The 19,017-nt window shown below is 44.0% G+C and overlaps 1 protein-coding gene across 2 annotated transcripts in view; it reads right to left on the reverse strand.

The window, feature by feature from the left end:
* Window positions 1-19,017, reverse strand: part of LOC133026832 (collagen alpha-1(XVIII) chain-like) — a 46,550-nt gene that overhangs the window by 16,404 nt on the left and 11,129 nt on the right. For both annotated transcript variants that reach the window (XM_061093808.1, XM_061093807.1), the window contains exons 3-5: window positions 4,480-4,727; window positions 4,232-4,402; window positions 3,374-3,505 (exon numbers count right to left, since the gene is read on the reverse strand). In XM_061093808.1, coding sequence (XP_060949791.1) covers window positions 3,374-3,505; window positions 4,232-4,402; window positions 4,480-4,727 — 551 coding nt within the window. The remainder of the gene's footprint in view (window positions 1-3,373; window positions 3,506-4,231; window positions 4,403-4,479; window positions 4,728-19,017) is intronic.

A 19,017-nucleotide genomic window follows, 5' to 3' on the forward strand; every position in this document is an offset into this window, starting at 1 on the left:
TGTGTTTGTGCAGCAAACAAAGAAGTTTGTGCCGCACAATCTCAAACAACTTTACTATGTGAATTCCCCCTGAAGTCAGGCCACAGAATCCAGGCTGAACGGTGGACGACAGTTTGTGGAACTTTGTAATTGCAGGAAGGTAAACACGTGAGGTCAGCGAGTGGGGGGGGTGACGCTGTCGGGCGGGTTTGATCGACACGTTTACAACACGGGCGACCGAATCCAAACTAGCCTCAGGCTCTCAGAAGCGAATACACGTGAGAAGACACTAAGACAGATACTTTTATTTACAGCAACTCAAGATGATGAAAGACCACGGAGCTGCTCACGTTTAAAACTTGTAAACAAACTTAAACAGTAAATAAAGATGGACGACATTGTCCCTGCTCCTGTCGTCCATCAGAGTTTGAGCTACAGAATGAGGAAGTGGAGCTGAGTCATCCATCTATATTTACAGTCCGTGATTTAAACAGGGAATAAACAACAATAAATAACTTTCACTGACAAGACACTTTTTTAAAACTTGGCATATTCTGAATAGCTGCTTTGGATTTCAAACTTTATACAGACAAGTGATGGTATTGGAAGAACAAAGTTATATCACTACTTTATCTGAGAGAATACAGTGTCTAGGCCACAGTGTGAATGTGTGGGTGTTCTTCACATGGAGGTTCACTACTGACTGTGTGTGCAGTGACTGACACTGAGAGAGAACTCACATCATGAGTCCAGAGTCAAGACACATTCAACTCAACATAAAATAAACTGGTGAAGTTTGACAAAAGTCTCACTAGTTAATTTAATTAGGACTTAACGACTGTTTTTAACAGCTAAAGCTTCATTATACATATTATCCATTATCGTTTATGGCGAATTCCAGAAAAGGTGGAGAGAGAAACACTGGCGTCGAAAACACAATTTTATCCAGACAGCACTTTTTAAAGAGTCTCCACACGCACCATGAAGAGACGCACACTTCATCAGGAGCGTACTTGGCCAACAGAGTGAATTTCTTTGACATTATGAGGAAGAAAAACACAGAGAGTTGCTGAGGGAGAAGCAGAGGACTCGTAAAACGGATCGCTCACTCGTGCTCCCTCTCAGATACACAAACAGTTCCCTGCACCCAACATGGGGGGTGAAACTAAGCAAAGCATAAAACTAACTACGAGAGACTGAGTCAGTGTGGCAGGAGATATTTTTTTGCGGATTTGTTTGCGTGCGCGTCTGCAGGGAAATGCTGCTGCTGCTACCGATCTCCTCCTGGGTGGATCTGAGACGGAGCTGCCAGTTCAAACACCGAGCAGCTGGAAACCAACACTTACTACTGGTCCCTCTTTGTGTGAGGAGAGGGAGCAGTGAAACGGGATGGAGCTTTCTGGGAGGAGAGATGGGAAGAAGCATGATTTTCTGCTGTCGTGTCAGTTGCAGTTATAAGTGACGACAGGGCCAGACTTGATTCATGACACTATTCTTCTTTTTGAGAATCATTTTCTGGCAGTGTTTTGCCAGTTCATGGTGAAAATGCACAAAAAGAAAGATCATAGTCTGCTTCTTTTATTCCTGTAATTTTCTAATATCATATTTCTATGGCCAAGTTAGTATAAATATAAATATCAACCGTATCAGTATTGCTTTTTTTGTGGTTTAGGAGAAATTCACAAAGCATTTAGGCTCTAAAAGTAGTTTCCAAGTGTAAGAGAAGGACTCTTAGTTCACAGAGACGTGGGTCCAGGTCGCTGATCAGTTCAGAAAAGTAGAAAAGTAGAAAACTTTGAATGGATCAGATCAACATTACGTTAATGGCACAATTCTCCAAACACTCTGGCACCAGAAGAAATAAACTTTAGAGGATAAATGGAAAATCTTGGAATAGGTCAACGCTCTGACAAAATATATGAGGCTGACATTTAGGGAAAGTTTGTTTTCCTCCTGAGAGGAATATGAATCTAGTCAGTGAAAACTAATGGATTCAAAATATCAGACATGAGAGGAAACTCAAACATTACTATAGAACACGACGTGACTGGTTTATGAAGTGAAGTTAGAGTATTTTTTGAGATTTTAAATGGAACAGTGAGGTTGTTCTTCTCCAGGCACGATGTGAACACGTCTGTCAGAGCTGATGTTAAACCACAGTTAGTAGAAAACCTTTTTTTAGGTTCGTTCCTGAACAAAATGACTCCCCCTCTGAGACGAAGAGATTCCTGAACAAACACACCCGCTCCCTCTGCCCGGATCCTGCACTCCTCTCACTCGCTCCTCAGATGTCCTCCATTAAAATGTTATTGGGTAAAATAAAGTTGCTTGGCGATAAGAACTTCTTTCCACTGTCCTAGCAGATAAAACATCTTATTTCCGTCACATGAACTCACACACAAACAGGAAGAAGACAAGGCCTGGATTGAGTTGTTGAGGTCAGAGGTCATGTGTTTTTTTGAATTTAGCCACTGGCCACGGGGGGGGGGGAAGGGAAAGAACTGTTGACATTTTCACAATGAGCTCTTCTCCAATTAAATCAAATTTAATTAAATTGATGATGTCACATGTTTTACGACTTCTGAATTCGGATTTAACATCTTTAAATCTCATCTTTCTGGCTGCACTTGCCAAACTTTTGCAGATACATCCCCTAATTGAACGATATTCCCTTTGCACCAAGCCATCTTCTTCTTCCATCTCAAAGCAATTACAAAACAGCAAATCATAGATGATTGAGAGGAACGTCCTGAAGCGTTTACTGGTTAATTTGTTCCTTTTAAAGATGTCTGGGGGTGAAATATAAGATCGAGAGCATCTGATCTCTCAGCACTTCTCTATCGTGTCCTCTGGGATATGTCTAACAACAGATGTATGGGAATGGAACCGCCACCCCTGAACCCTCGATATTCTGCCGCTTTTGAGGCCTTCGTCTATTCTCCAGATATGTAAATCACATATGACGAGTCCGTTATGTGGTCTCTCTCAGGACGAGGCTCATAAACACAAGCAGTCATTCATTCCTCGTCTCCTGCGGTGGTCGCAAAGCTGCCAACAAAGACTATTGTGTTCATGTCTCAAATGTAAAATAGGAAACCTCCCAAAAACGCCACGTTTCTCTGTCTGTTCCACATCTGCTCTCAACTCATTTATACAATGGATCTGACTCAGGGAATTCATAGATATTCAATGAGGCTCAGAAGAGGACATTTTTAAATATTGATGCTGGGAGAGAACTGGGACACAGGCTCTGCAGTATCCCAGTTCAGAGGCTGCATCCTTCGAAGGTTGTACTTCCCATTTCAGAGGGGCCTTCAGTGTCGTCTGAATTGTGACACAGGCTGCACACACATGATCAACTTCTCTAGGAAATCCAATCCCCGTCCGGACTCACCACAAACTTCTCCAGGCCCGTGCCGCCGGCGTTTCCCACAAAGATCCCCGAGCTGGCCTCGAACGTCAGAGGCTGCGGACTCCTGACGAAGGCGACCCGGTGATACTCCTCACAGTCCATGTAGAGACGCACCTGGGAAACACAACATAAAATCGCATTATTAAACTGAACAATAGAATGATAGAATGGTGAAAAGATGTTTATTCTCTACAGTTAGGTTCACATCCACAGATCTGAGCCGTCAGCTGAGTGTGACTTTCTCACATATTAAATGAACATCTGCAAAAGATAAAAGTGTCAAATGTAGCTAAATTAGAAATTGACTGCCTTTGATAACAGATTAGATTTGAAATAAATGACAGCGGCTGACGTACGTGTCAGAAAACCGATGAAAGCAAGTCTTTTTTACAGAAAACACACAAAAACTTACTGCATCAGAAATTATTCAGGGATATATCTGGTGATATTTCATTTTTCTCCTTGTGGTCACAGAAAGAACTAATGGACAAAAGCCAAAAGTGGATTTAACTTATCGCCAGTGTAAATCTAAAGGCTCTAGCAGTTTGTTCCTCTGCAGCAGAAGTCTACGAAACACGATCTTTCATTATGACCAACAAGGGAACTGTAGTTTATGTTGAGTCGATCCCACATCTGCAGCTGCAAATACTCATAAATCCTCTGCTGTAAATATCAGGTTTGGTATTAACCACAGTTGGCAGCTATTTAAATAATATTTAAATATATTTGTGACCCATTTTTAAAGACTTTTTATCATACTTGTACACAAATTGTGTTTTTTTTTATTTTATTGATTCATTCTTGTTCCTTTATCCTTTTCAATGCTGATGTGACTCCCACCTCCGCCCCCTGCACCGTCAGGGTGAACCTCGCCCATCTTCCCGTCAGGTCGCCCATCTTGAAGGAAGCTGCTTCCTGGGTCCCGGCTGTCGTCTCCGGGTCCGTGTAGAACAGCACGACCCTCTGGGATCCATCCTCCACTTCTGACAGCGCTACACCTAAGTGCACAATCTTGACAACAAGATGGTGAACAATTAAAATGGGAGGAGCTAATGTGAGTGGAGTTAAAGGCAATCAGCATGACTTACTTTTTGATAAGCGTCTGTGATGGCGAACAGCACGCCGCCACGCCGCGTGGTGGGCTTGGCGATGACCGTGACGGCGAAGTCGTTGTAGAACGGGTCGGGGATGAAGGACTTTGTGAGGCGGCCCACGTTGGCGTCCGGTCCGAAGCTGTACGCCGGGTAACCCTCGAACCCGGTGACGAAGGAGACGGAGGGAGGGAGGGGGACGCCGATCAGCTCCGTGAGGTCCAAGGCGCCCTGGGACCCGCGCTCTGCAGGAAGCAGACGTGGAGAGGTGGTGTTAGAGGAGGGGAACTGGAAATACATCTCAGTGAGATACTGACACATTTACCTGAGACAAATAAACAGAGATGAAAAGTCAAAAAACAAAGGAAACGGCTGCTCGACCACATGGAAACACACATGGAGTAAGAGGCTAAACTCTCATGGTGCAGAATGTTGCTGTCGTTCATTTCCTGTCTCGAGCTTCATTCATCGCAATGCTGCAATTATGGTATTAATGATGTATGACAACTGTTTTCTGAGCTGTGACTGAACTCAGGGGCCACATCCTTCCGAGGCTGCTTCCTTCCAACCCAGAGCAAGGACATCTCCACCAGGTGAATCCTTCCCAGGTGATGGTGAGAGATACATGTACGGACTCAGAGGTCAACAGTTAAACTGATGTGTTCCTCTTTGACAACACATCACATTCACCCCATCAACGTTTTCCAAGAGGGTGAGAAGGAGCTTCCATCTTTCTGATGCCTGCTCCCATGTCATCACACACTCGTGCACGGCTGGATGCACATTTGCTCTAGATCTGTCTGTCACACACACACGTTATTATATCTCCGACAGACATGCTAGTGCTTTGTGAATCCCCCGCCTCCCAACAACATGTCCTTTCTCCCCCGCATGCACTCGCTCTCTCTCTCTCTCTCTCTCTCTCTCTCTCGCTCTCACACACAGACTCAGTCCCCACAACACCTGGTTCTCCTTAGCGGGACGACCCCTGGAACAATCGTCTGTTGTGTTAGTGCGAGCGGGCACAGGGTACAGACGGCGGGCATCTGGAAGGCGTTAGCCTCCAGGAGTACACACGTGCTGCGCAGTGGCAGTTCCTGTAAATTAGGCTTTACCACATGGTGTGTGTGTGTGTGTGTGTGTGTGTGTGTGCGAGTGAAAGAGCGACAAAGCAAAAGAGAGAGAGTTGAAGAGTGCCAACGTTAAAAGACGTCCACGAGAGCAGTGTGTGTGTAGGCATGTGCGTGGCGAGTGAGGGTCCTCCACAGGAAGCGAGCCCCCCCTCCCCCAATGCACTAATAGGATTGAAACCCCCACAGACCACAGCAATTAAAATAAATAACACTGAGGTGTCCCAGAGGATCACATCCTGGAATCAGAATATCTGCAATTGGCTGCTTCACCACACAGACTTTCCTTTTCGTCTTCTCTTCTGTCAGAGGTGAAGTTCGGCCAACATTCCCACAGCTCGGCCGGCCCCTCCTCGTCGTCTCGGTCCAACAGTGACATCACTGCAGATGTTCCTCTTCTGGGTCAGAGACGTAACAGCTGGACCGATTTCCATGAAAATTAAAAGATGTCGCTCAAGTTCCCATGGAGCTCTGCAGAGTCACTGCTCGTCCTGTGTCCTCCATCGTCCATGAGACAAACTCTATCTGTCACCAAGCAGCTGATCTCGCTGGAGGGGTTCGGCTTCACTGACGGGATAGTTTCAAATTAATAAAACCATCAGTAGTGGGAATAGAGCCGTAACAGTATGAATCGTGTCAGTGCAGGACGACGTCAGCTGGGAGTAATTCCACTCAGGGTGTGACTTCTCGGAGTAATCAGCCTTGGCCGAGTCTGAGCACCACCTGCTCTGGAGCTGGGCATGAGAGAGAGAGGAAGGCTCAGGAGACTCAGTGCATGTCCTCTAGCTAAAGCTCACAGTCAGTTCTTCAAAGTAGATGAATGAAGAACAAGATGCTGAAAGGTGATTGAGTTCTCGAGTCACTGAGGAACAACTGGCTGCAGTGAGGTGAACTCCCTGTTTCTTGGACCATGTGAGAACATGCAACATGATTTCAGGGATATTGTTCATGCAAGAAAGTGTTTCAAGAAACCAAACTAAAGAAAAACACAGTTACCAGACATTTATAACTACATTACTCCCGAATAAGAAATGCAAATGTGAGTTACTGGGTTCATTGTGCTGTAGATGCAGGAGGGATAATATCAGAGAGTATACTGCGGGAAAGTTAAATGATTCTTTGAGGAAACTTTTTAGGAATTTAAAGAAATTTGCATAACTGGTTCTAGGGATAAAGACGAGTTGCATCTGTAGGACTGAAGTTCAGTTTGACCACAGCACAAATAGAGAAATAGACAAAATGCTATATTTAAAATCACCTCAACACAAAAAAATAAGAGCACAATACTTGCAACACTGCAGATGATTCAAAGTTCAGTATTACTGATAGAATCTGCAGGAGTTTTCCATACTTTGGTTACATTATAACATGGACTCCAGACAAAGAACAATATACAGGTCTCGTGGGTATGAAACAAAACTGTCAAACTTTTCTTTCAAGCTCAGCCTTTTCGAAGTTGAGGCCTGATCACAGAGAGAAAGAAAAGAAATGTGGGTCATAATAATGAGGTGATGATGGATATTATCTGGACACGTCCAACTGGCCCGGAGAACCTCGGCTGTCATTCAGAACACAGCAGTTTGTAATGAGCTGCCACACATGACGAGAGTCTGGAATCCAACCAAACCTCGATCATCTCTGATTTAAAATCCTCACAGATCATCAGAAACAGGAACATGTCCACGGTTCTGACGGGTTCACCTCTGTGCACGTACACTACGAGAACTCACGAGCACACAAGGCCTTGTTTCAGAAACAATCCAGAACAAGTGGGTCATGAACTTGATTCCAGACTTTAAAGATGCAAAAACCTCAGAATGATGCGATAAATCCTCTGCGGCCGTGGTCACACCGCATCTCAGAAACCCGCTGCCGCCCCCACAGCCGCTCTCTTTGTGTGATTGTCTTGTTTTCATAAAGATTTAAACGAGATTGACTTGAACTGTGAACTCATATGAGAACACATCTGCCAGAAGTTATAGCAAAAGGCCCAAACACTCAAGATAACAGCCAGTTCTACACAAAACTAAATAAAAAGATTGTGTTAATGGGGAAACGAAAAGCCGGTAAACAAACAATGAGGAAACACTGATGTAACACAGATGTGAAATTGCTCATTTCTTGCATTTAAAATTAAGCTCTTGCTGGAAGATCTTGAAATATTGAATGTCTGAGTGTCCGTGAGATGTTGTTGTGATGTCAGACGCAAACTGTTATGAAAAGCAAGAAGTGCAAGAATTGAAAAAGACCACACAGCCTGTTTCAAATCTGAATCATCATTTAAACTGCAGTCAGCAAAAGCTTTCCAAGTGAAGGTGCCGGATGAACTGTGGGTTTGTTTATGGGATTTTCTTTCTATGCAGCATTTCCAGCACATTTTGAAAATAACCAAAAAAGATCATTTTGCTCACTGGACAAAGTGAAATGTTCATACTGTGTCATCTCCAGAGGGAAAGGAAACCAGTGAAGAAGAAAAGATCACATTCCTGCCGTCACATTCAAGTAGAAATGTGAGATTATGGAATGAGGAAGCACCTGCACATGTGACTCTCCTGTATGTGAGGAATGTGATGCTCAGACAGGAGTAATTAGAGAGGATTTCACAATGGTTCATACAGCACAATTTACAGTATGAGGAATCAGACTCTTCAAGATTGATCTCCTGTGGCAGGTTGTTCCAGAGTCTTGACCCCTGACCCCAAAAGGAGAGTCCAGCGTGGATCATGTGCACAGAAACAGTTTAACACACAGAGAATGTCTCAGACACCACATCATCTCAATCCGATTCAGAAACAAAGTGAGTTTTATCCAAAACAGGCCGTTTGTGGTCGATAACGCTTCAATTTATTCATTCCAGTGGGAAGCGCTGATTGCACGATGTTGCAAGCACCTTCCTGCAGCAGCTGAGCCCAATGAGCCACACATGGAAACCAGTACTGAGAAGACGTACCAGGGATGATTTGTATGGGAAGATGTCGCCTTCTGTTTAAAGAGTGGGTTCGGAGAAATGATGAAAATATGATTTTCTCACATCTTTGTTGTGGTTTCTCTGTCTCCAGGGCGATAGAAGTCAATAGAAATCAAACAAGTGTTTAAGACAGAGGCTGAAAGGAGGAGCTGCAGCACTGGGCAGTCTGAGGTAAGAGTTATTTTCTTCCTTTTCAAGTGATAACTCAAATTAGACCTAAGAACCTGAATATAAGTGTCATATGTCTCCTATTCCCAGACTAAGTTTCTGTATTTCACTTATGATAAAGTCGTCAAACGAGCACTTCAAATGCTAAACGTAAAGTATCAGGTCGGCTGCTCAACTCGTGTTTTTGTCATTTTGATTTGCAAATACTTCTCGACTGTAAAATAACTCTACATTCCCCCCTGATGTAGTTTTATAGTTTTTTTGCTAAGCACAGTTACAATGAAGTCGTTCATATGCTGAGAAATGCAAATAAATATGTGGAGCTGCCACATGAGGTTTCCAACGTGGGAAGTTAGAGCAGCTTTCATGTGTAGTATAAAAGAAGCTTGTTCTGTTTGGTAAATCCTGAAACTAATTTAAAGTTAAGGTGGCTGAAAGCTTCTTCTGAACTGAGTTTGACCTCTTAAAAAAAACATTTAAATCTACACACACGATTGATACCTACATCGAAAATGTAAAGTATACATTTTCACAATGTGTTTGTTGCAGCCAAGATCTCATAAAGTAGGAGGAGATTTTCCACTATAAAGCCATCATGAGTTCATGTTCTCCGAGAGGCCGACAACAGGACACCAGCTAAACTCGGCCCAGCTGATTATCCCATGAAATGGAAACAGCTTTATTTACAGCCGCTTCCATTTCAACCGACGGTGAGATGAACCAGATGGTTAACGGGAATCTGAATAAGTCGTTTCAGACCTGGCCATCGCCGATGCTGGAGCAGAACCTGGCTTATCACCACAGATATTTAGATTCATGCTCGGATGAACTGGATAAACATCTGTTTTTAAATTATCAACACACTTCGTTTGATAATTAGTCGCCACCGGAAAAAAGACCACGGGAGATTGTTCCGGGTATTTCCTGCTCCAACCGTTGAGATTGAATCATTCTGGAGTACGAGTTTCCCTGGTTGCACACAACTTGTATTTGTGTTGCTGCTGAGTAGGTGTGCTCCACAACTGGGTGGTTACATAAACAACTGATGCAGCTGTTGACAACGAGATCCACAGCAACGTGCATCTATTACCGATCCTGTCTGCATTAATTTGCCGTTGCCATCTGCATCACCGGGGATCGCTTCCAAATTCTCTCTGCAGCGTTTCCTCACCGATCTGTTTTCTGTGACATGTCCACAAAGTGTCGAAGCCAAAACTGACTCAACCAAATCTCAGCCCGTGTCCCCCGGTGACCCCCGCCCGCCCACAGGAGGTCACTCCGTTATCGTGGGTCTCATTATTCAGACACGAGCTATTAGTTCCCAGGGTGGAAAGATAAATAAATAAAAGAGAAAAAGCAATTAGCTCGTCGGGCAAAGGGGAAACTGACCCTAAACATTCAATATTATCAGGGACATTCCACAGTAGCCAAACCAGTGTAAATAAGAACCGATCCCACTGGGAGGAAGTGATGGAGAGATGGATGGAGACAGAGTTAATGTTTAGTGACTTCGGTGGCAGACGGAGAAATGGCTCCAGTCATTTAAGACATTTAGTATTTAAGTATTCATTCCACAAGTTTGGGCGTATTTATTTCACCCAAATATTTAATTACTTACTATTGTAACAGTTTTAATTTTGAAATACGTCATATGATAATGACTGCACTATGGTTTTCTGGCTTAAGCCTGGCAGATGCGGTCACGTACACATGTCACAAATCATTAAACATTGTGGTCCAATCAGGAAAATTTATTTGTGTTGTTTAACAAGTGAAATCTGCCAAATTTCTTCCTCCAAAATCATGACTCTCTGTTCCCACCCTGGCTAAATGAGGTAGTGCACTCAGCGTCCTGATGCCAGCTGCAGAACTGGAACCAGCAACCTCCCAGATGTGAGGTGATGGGGTTTATTACTGCATCTGACTCTGCAGCTAAGAGGAGGATGACAACTGCACTGGAAGAAGTGACTGGTTCAGTCCCATTTTAATCTGCAGCAAGGAGTTTATGTTTTCACAACTGTCCGGTTGTGCACTTGTTTATGTCTGATAATCTCATAGCTGAGTGAGGATTTAGGAATCATTACTTGAGTTTATCTTTTTCTTTCAGGTGTTTGGTGGGAGTGGATATAAAAGTGTTGTCCATCTTTAGGAGATTCCAGCTTTGCCTTTTTCTTTTATGGCTCAGTTCTTCATTAGATTGTTGGTCCAGTGGCCAAACGCTATAAACTAAACTGCATTTATATTTATGTGATATCCCCCAAAAGAGTCAATAGAGGATTGGAGCTGAACATTGGGAGTACTACAAGATAGAAATCCTTTCTTAATCTACCTTTTAAAAGGCCTCTCTTTTCTATAGCTCTCTCTCTCTCTCTCTCTCTCTCTCTCTCTCTCTCTCTCTCTCTCTCTCTCTCTCTCTCTCTCTCTCTCTCTCTCTCTCTCTCTCTCTCTCTCTCTCTCTCTCTCTCTCTCTCTCTCTCTCTCTCACTGCACAAGAGGAGCCTTATGTGTGACAGGTAGAGTGAGGTCTGGCCCGGGGCGAGAGGGACGGAGCGGTTTGCAGAGAGCAAATTCTTGTGTTTCGTCCAACATAAGTTTTACGGGGGAACTTTCTCTCGCTGAGGCAGGACCGGGCTCATTCTCGGCCGGTGGTCTTACAGACTACTGTCCACTTAATGCATGATAATGTAAACAGTGGAAAGCTCTCGCTGAAATTTGTGAACCTTTGGAGTCAAGTTGCTCTTAAATCAAGTTCCTCCTCTGTAAATGGGACCAGTTGCAGTTTGGTGCCAAAGGAAACACTCAGAATTCTTCATATTTTGCAAGATATTGGTAATAAACGCTGCTTTTTACCATTTTCTAAGTGTCGATAACTGAAGTTCTAAAGTTTGGAATTACTCCTGAACTTGATGGAACCATTCTGGTAATTTGAGCTTTGACTGTCAGTTGGATTAGATTTAAGAGTCACCACTTCCAACAGGAGATCGCAAAGAGTGCGATTGAAAGTGGCTCCAACATTTGCATAGTGATGCTTTAGGTATAAATCTTTTGTTCCCCGTCTCCAGAACGGCTCTAATTTGACATCACAAACATCTTCCACCGTTGCCCAGTTCTTAAAGTGTCTTGGAAAGAAAACCGAGCTCTGCCAGGAAACGCTGGCCGACACTACGCTGAGGTTTAATAGCAGCAGCACTGCTGTCGGTTTTACAAGGAGTCAGGGGTCTCAGTGTGAGTCCGACCGAGGAAGAGGAGCATAACACAACTTCCTAATGACAACAGGGTAATTGTAGCGTCCGGGAGGGAAGGGGGCCACTTTGGGTCAGGGCTGAATAAACTTGCAGTGTCATGATTTATGTCTGTCACGAACTGGCTGCTTGGGATTTCTTCTTTAATAGAGACTGGACAGTTCATGTTACGCCTGAACAAATTTATTTTATATCCCACCTGCTCTACTTTTCATAAGCCTCCCATGTCGTGTTACACAATTATTTCTTTCTACTCTAATGTTGAATTGGGCAACAACACAGGTGAAAACAGAGCTCAGGAATCTTCAGGAATTCAAACCATCCCCTGCCGATCTCCAGTTGTTCTGGTGGGAGTCTGGTCCAACCATTCAAAACTCGGGCTTGTGCCCATAGAAGCCAACACTAGACACGACTGGGGTCACTGGACCAGGGCTGCTGAGCTCAAAAGCTGAATGATGTCGTCGGTGAGGTCGAGGACTTCACTCGTCTGTCTGACCAGAAACAAACACACATCTGTGCTCACGCACGCCGCCGCCAGCTCCCTCCTCCTTCAGATTTCTAATCTTCCATCTCCACATGGGGCACCGTCCTGGCGTCGGCAGGAGAACACTATCACCTTTGTAAAGTGGAATATCTGTTATATTTTTTTCTTGTATTTCACCTAAGCCACTCAGGTCACTTCTCAGCAGAGAAGCAGAGTTACAGGCGCCTGGAAGCTGCATGTTTTTGCCATTTTGAAAAATAGAGAAACCAAGAAGGGTTTAAAAGGCAGGTAAACAGCTCAAGATAAACATCTGTACCACTATAGGTCAACCATGCTGTGGGTATTTCTAAAGAGTTAGACGTTTTTCTGATTTGACGATTAATCCAAAAGAAACCAAGGGACGTCAAATGTTCTCTAAAAGTCATCGTGCAAATTTGAAAGTTGCTTATCCAAGAAAACCTCAAATACACAAAATACCTCTGTAGCTGGAGAGAGATTTTATGCAGCATAGAAAATATGCTCTCTTTTTAACACTGATTAACAGAAGACGACCAAGTGAACCTTGTCGCCCGAATGAGAAATAAAGAGACACAGAGGTCAAGTGGTAAATCCTCAGAGAAGCATTTAAAATGTCAACGCAGCAAATGTCACATTGAAGGACGGATTAACTACAAAAATAAACCTCTGCTCTCCAGATCCTTTAAAGTTTGCTACCTCTCTTTACCCTTTGGATGTGGTGTTATAACGTTTTACCGCAGTGTTTAAAAAGTACTCTGCCTTTAAGTTAATGAAGGCAGCAAGAGGCCGCTGGTAAGAGTGGCCGTCCACAGGGGTCGGAGGTCATGAGGCTCCGTGTAAACGGCACGTTGTTTCGGCTTACCCCAAGCTGTGTTTAACCAGCTGTAGAAACTGCACTCTGACCGAGGTGTCGGAGGAATGATGGGAAGGCTGGGGAAAAAAAGGAAAAGACACCACCGCCTGCTTCTGGCAGTGTGCCGCCACAATGTCGAGACTTCAAGGTGCGAAGCCTCTGTCTCAATTGAAAATGTATTTGATGAATGTGCAGAGAGAGAGAGAGAACAGGCGAGAGCGAGAGTCAGGAGAGGAGATAATGCGGAGGAGGGAAGATGGAAGCGATCAATCACTAATTAAACAGAGAGGAAGGTACAAAGCTTCTTTCCCACTTAATCAACAAAGCAACTGGGACCTTTTAACGCAGCCAAGGTTTGTCAAGGCTGCTGCCAGAGGAGGAGAAGAATCGACAGAGCATAAAAAAAGGAGTGGAAAAAGTGCTTGAGTTACAGAGGGAGAGACGGAGAAATGAAAAAAGGACAAACGTGACAGAGCAAGAAAAACTCAAACAAATGAACAGAGGTGCAACCGAAGGACGAACATCTGCGAGCGAGCGCCGCCCCCCCCCCCCCCCCCCCGAGACTTTCAGTTTCATCTCTATCAGCTCCTTAAAAGAAATCCCTCTCCTCCTCTTTCCACTGATGGATGCCAAAGCTCAGCAGTCAGGAAAAAAGGTTTGTTGTGTTTGTGTTCATCGCAGTGAAGATACTCGTGTAGTTAATCCAAACTGGTCCTGCAGAGGGGGGGGGGGCGGAGGCGGGCTGAGTGCTACCATCTGCTCTGGCTCTGCACTCCCAGTTCTTCAGTCCAGTTTGAAGAGCGGGCCCTCGGCCAATCCACTTGCAGCCCCGGTCCATTCATCGACTTACAGTAAGTGCGGCCGCTTCCCCGGCGCCGCTCGGCCGCCGCTGTCTGAAGCGTCTTGACCGGCCCGGCTGACCTGAGAGCAATGTGCTTATTCAGGGTTTAAAATTAGGTTCATTCAGAAGATATATTCCCTCTATTCATAGACTGTAAGGACTTTGGAACAAATGGTCCGACAACGCCCAGGTGCACGAAGTTAGGTGCAAGAAGAAATGCTGTTTCCTGGGTCAGTGTGGATCTTGGAATGATTTTGGTCTCATCAGCCGAAATATCAGTGTCCTCCCTCACTTGTGCTTTTTATATCTTTTAATATAATCTCTACAGACTCAAATCTTAATTGAAATACAGATAAGGAGATCAGACGTCCGGAGGGAGCTTGGAGTAGAACCGCTGCTCCTCTACTTCTGAAAATGTAATTTCAATTGGGTGTAGTAAACACAGGTCAGACTCTCCAGGAAAAGACCCAGTGGGATGAAGAAAAGAGGTGTTGTTGTATTTCTTGGAAGAAAGAGCAAAGATTTCTTGGAATGAATACAGAGCTGTTAGTTACTGCTACGTTGCTGCAGCTCTCTTTAACGTTTCCCTTCCCACTAGTTCCTATTATGCTGCTTGTCTCCTGAAAAGTACAGTGAAGAAATGACTCCTCATCCCCGGATACGTAAGCTGCTCTAAAAGGTGTCGGGCTCCTCCTGCATCCTGTCCGTCTGAGAGTTCATTAGCGAACCAGTCGCTAAACTGGGTCAAACTGCAGTTCAGGTTCAACCAGTGGAGGACATGACCCCCATCCTCGACCCCGGTGTCCTACAACAAGCGAGAACACTCAGCAGCTGTTAGCATCAGTTGTCAGGTCGAAGCCAGGTCAAGCTCATTGCCTTGTCATTTTAACATAAAATCCCACTCATCACTCAAGTGGTTTAGGTGATGCGGCCAAAAGAAAAGCACGCAGAGCTGATCTAGGTGGGTACATAATTCAAGATGGACAATAGTTTGTTTCAGAAGTTGCTTAAAGAGCGGTTCTTGTCGAGGAAGTTAGACTTGGGGTGGTACTCAATTGTAATGTCTGGGTAAACTCCTGAAGAGTATGTAAATTGTTCTAATCTGCAGGATTTAGACGCTGCAGAGTGTGTTTGTCTTGGCCGGTGTTCGACATGCAAGAAGAGAAAGAGTGGACATGAGAGAGTGAGGAGAAGGAGGCAATAAACTGGGTTGCAAAAGAAGGAAGAAGACAGAGCGAATCAGATCGTGAATAAAGAGCCATAACAAGAATCTAATCTGTAATTTCTTCATCAGACATTGTGTTAAATGACTAACATCTTGCTTATAGCCTACGGCATGTTCCTCTTTGTTTCTGATTTTGAATTCAGAAGCAAATTCTCATGTCTGTTCAAAATAAACACGTAAAAATCAAACAGGCAAAGAGCCATATGCTATTCTCTCTGCTTCATAACCATGATCCCTGCAGTGCCGTTACTTCTAATGTGCAGTGTAACGCTCCAGATCCCGAGGAGCCTGTGATGTCTCCGCTCCATCTGCTGCTCTGCACGCCGGGAACATCATTTCTGTTTTTACAGTCCGTGCTAGTGGCTTCCAACATGTTTTTATTCGCCATATTCTCAGCACGTCCATATCACTCCACAGAGAACTGATGTTGTGATGTTAACGTGTGTTGTGTTTAGATCGCCGACGGATTTTCAGGTTAATGGCGTCAGCGTTGGATGAACTTGAGGAAAAACTCCAGAGACAATCAGAGCGATGAGGTCTTTACTTCAACAGTTTGAAACTTTTAGAGCAGAGATGAAACCAAAGGAGTAATGGCGGTTTTGTTATTTCTGGCTCTGTCACCCGGTTCCTCATCATCCTGCGGAGCACAACTCCTGAAGCGTCAGACGTGGAAAGAAGTCAGCAAGCATCCCCCAAGTGCTTTTTATTAAAACTTCAGCACAGAGAGATGATAAGAAAGAGCAGAGTCACACAGAGAATCTTAACTACGTGATTTTTAGACTTATTTTCCACTTGCCAACTAAACTTGGCGCCGACAAAAGCCAGAGATTGGAGCCACGTCTACAGTCGCACATCGCTTTGTGTGAACTCTTCAGAGACATCGACAGACTGTCTCCCCAAACTAGACAAATCTGTGACAACTAAAGCCGATCAGAGCAGAGGACGGGGTGAAGTCGAGGGTGAGAGATCCAGAAGTGTCTGACCCCCTGTCGCTAGGCACTCATGTTTAGTATGAAAAACATAAAGTCTGCAAGATCTGCAAGATGACCTTGGCATTAGTGAAAACTGCAAAAGCACCGATAACCACAAGTACTGAAGACTAAGGTGACTCAATATCAACAATATAAAACAAACCACAGGTTCAATATTTGAAATACTGCAGATTAATCTACAGAATCAGCTACCAAGAGCCTGGGCTCAATATACAATGAAATTCCGAGAAGCTGAGGTTTCATCTTCCATTTGGAAAGGAAAAGGTTGTAAATCCTGAAAGTTGGAACAAAACACTTGATAGAAACCTTAAACAGATCAGTCTCCTCCTGAAACCACATTCAAATTCACTAGATCTGGATTTTTATTTTGGATCTGAACCAAAATTAGAAACACTCGTGGATATCAGTCGATGTATAATGCCAGATTTTTGAGAAATCAATGAAAATGTTGAAAAACGATCTCACAATGTTAAAGAAAGTGAAAGAAACCACACTTTACTGCCCTCAATATTTCATTGAAATTGATTGCGTAGCTTTCGAGTAATCTTTCAAACTAACAAACAAACACAGATGAGAACTCGACCTCGTTGACGGAGGCAATAACCAAGTAAACACGGCTCCTGACTGGAAACTCTGTGATAGTTTTATAATGATAAAACCTGCAGCATAAGCAAAAAGACATTTCACACACACACACACACACAGAGCCTGTCTCCTCACTAATGAAAAGTCTCGCTGCTCTCCAGAATGAGTCTGATTTACCGCTGTTGGGGAAACTTAATCCAAAAGCAACAGTACCTCAGTGCAGCCGTGTGTGTGTGTTGGAGCATGTGTGAGTTACTGTGTGGGTGCAAAGCTTCCAGATTTAGAAGCAGGCCTCTCTTCTCGCTCACAGTCGCCCAACAACAGGAGATCACACCTAGCTGTTAGTCTCCGTGAAAAACCCTCAACAAGTACCTGCTGGCAACCTGCAGACGCTTTGATCCTCGAGCTCTGACCCCCAGTGTTTCCTCAGCCGCCAGATAGATAAACTCCAAGCACGACAATCACATCCTACACACACACACACAACTAAACATATATGTTTGTGTACAGCCTCTCTGCCGTGGACTGACAATGCACACAAGTTACTAGCAAATGCTGGGAGACACACACATATGTTGTGGTGACTAGGGAGGGATGACCTCATGTCCTGAGCAGTAAGAAATAATCAAGATGCTGCTTCTATCAGATTGTACAGATTATTCTGGGAGGCTTTTATATCACATGTTAAAATGTCTTTCCATGTTTGTCTCTGCCCGCAGTGACTTTAAGAGTTCTGCAGAGGAATTGTTTCAGAAGGAATCAGTTTAGCAACGATTCAATCATCATGACTTCAATCATCATGACATGTACATTTTGTAGGTTTTGATGAACTTTAACTACTTCATCTTTACTACTGACGCTGCCTGAACTTTGTAACTCTGTCCTATTTTCTTAATTTTCACCTCAAACCAGGGTTCAACGAAATCATTAGCTCAAAATGTCACTTTGACATCTAGAAATCCTCTGACACTTTGCACGCTTTGTTTTTGTCTGCATTGCTAATCCCAGAAGTGGGTCCCCCCCCCCCTGTCTCACACACTTTCTTTTTTTTTTTTACCACAACTTGCATTTCGTGCAAAGGTGAAAAGCCAATTGACAGCAGGAGCTTAGAGTTACCATCTCTTCTTACACCTCATCTTTCCCAGGACTCTGGATGGGGGCAAATTAGTTTTATGTGAAAATGTAATGATTCAATAAATGCCAGTATCTAATGTTATTTGGAAATGGCTTTTTAATCAGATTTCATGAGACAATATTTCTATTATAGTACTAGTTTAAAGTAAACATTAAATGTATTAACAAAGTATGGAAGAAACCAACCAAAGAAAAGAGATTCTGAAATTCTGACTTCATGAAAATAAAAAGACATCTTTCCATGTTCTGCCATCAGGAGACGTCTTTGTCTGTAACAGCTTAAAACCTCAGGGAGAGAAGTCTATACTGTAGGTGACATTACATTTCCACAATATCCTTTGGGTGCATAATAAACGCACCACATTTTCCAGACAGCTTGTTAAGTGTTGGTGGTTTGCTGCTGCCGCTGAACGCAACACGGCTCCGAAACCACAATCCTCTCCCATCATAAACCAGTCCTAACCCTGAGGAGCACCATGTTGTCCACACTTCAGAGCTCCAGGGTTACAAGACAAGCCAGGGCTGTAATAATAATGACGCTGCCTGTCACACTCCTTCTTGCTCCAGACCGTTACATGCACGTTGCATCATGTGCTGGAAGCTCGGGGGGGAAACCCTTGAAGCCACTCGGCAGAACGTTAACAGAGAGGACGCTGCAGAAACTGAACCGTTTCTAATCCTAGTGTCAGAAACATGGAGAAACAGGAGTGAGATGAGAGAAGAGAATCACAGAGCTGCAGAGTTTTATGTGGAAATATTCATGTTAACTTTCCCGGTGGGCCAAAGTAACAATGAGCAGCAACACCAGCAAATACCCACATCCAACTTGACCTTGAGCCTAAATAATATGGATTTGTACGTCAAATAAAGGAACGTGAGCCACAGGGAACTCCGC

The sequence above is a fragment of the Limanda limanda genome, chromosome 20, assembly GCF_963576545.1.
Source record: "Limanda limanda chromosome 20, fLimLim1.1, whole genome shotgun sequence".
Classification (NCBI taxonomy): domain Eukaryota; kingdom Metazoa; phylum Chordata; class Actinopteri; order Pleuronectiformes; family Pleuronectidae; genus Limanda; species Limanda limanda.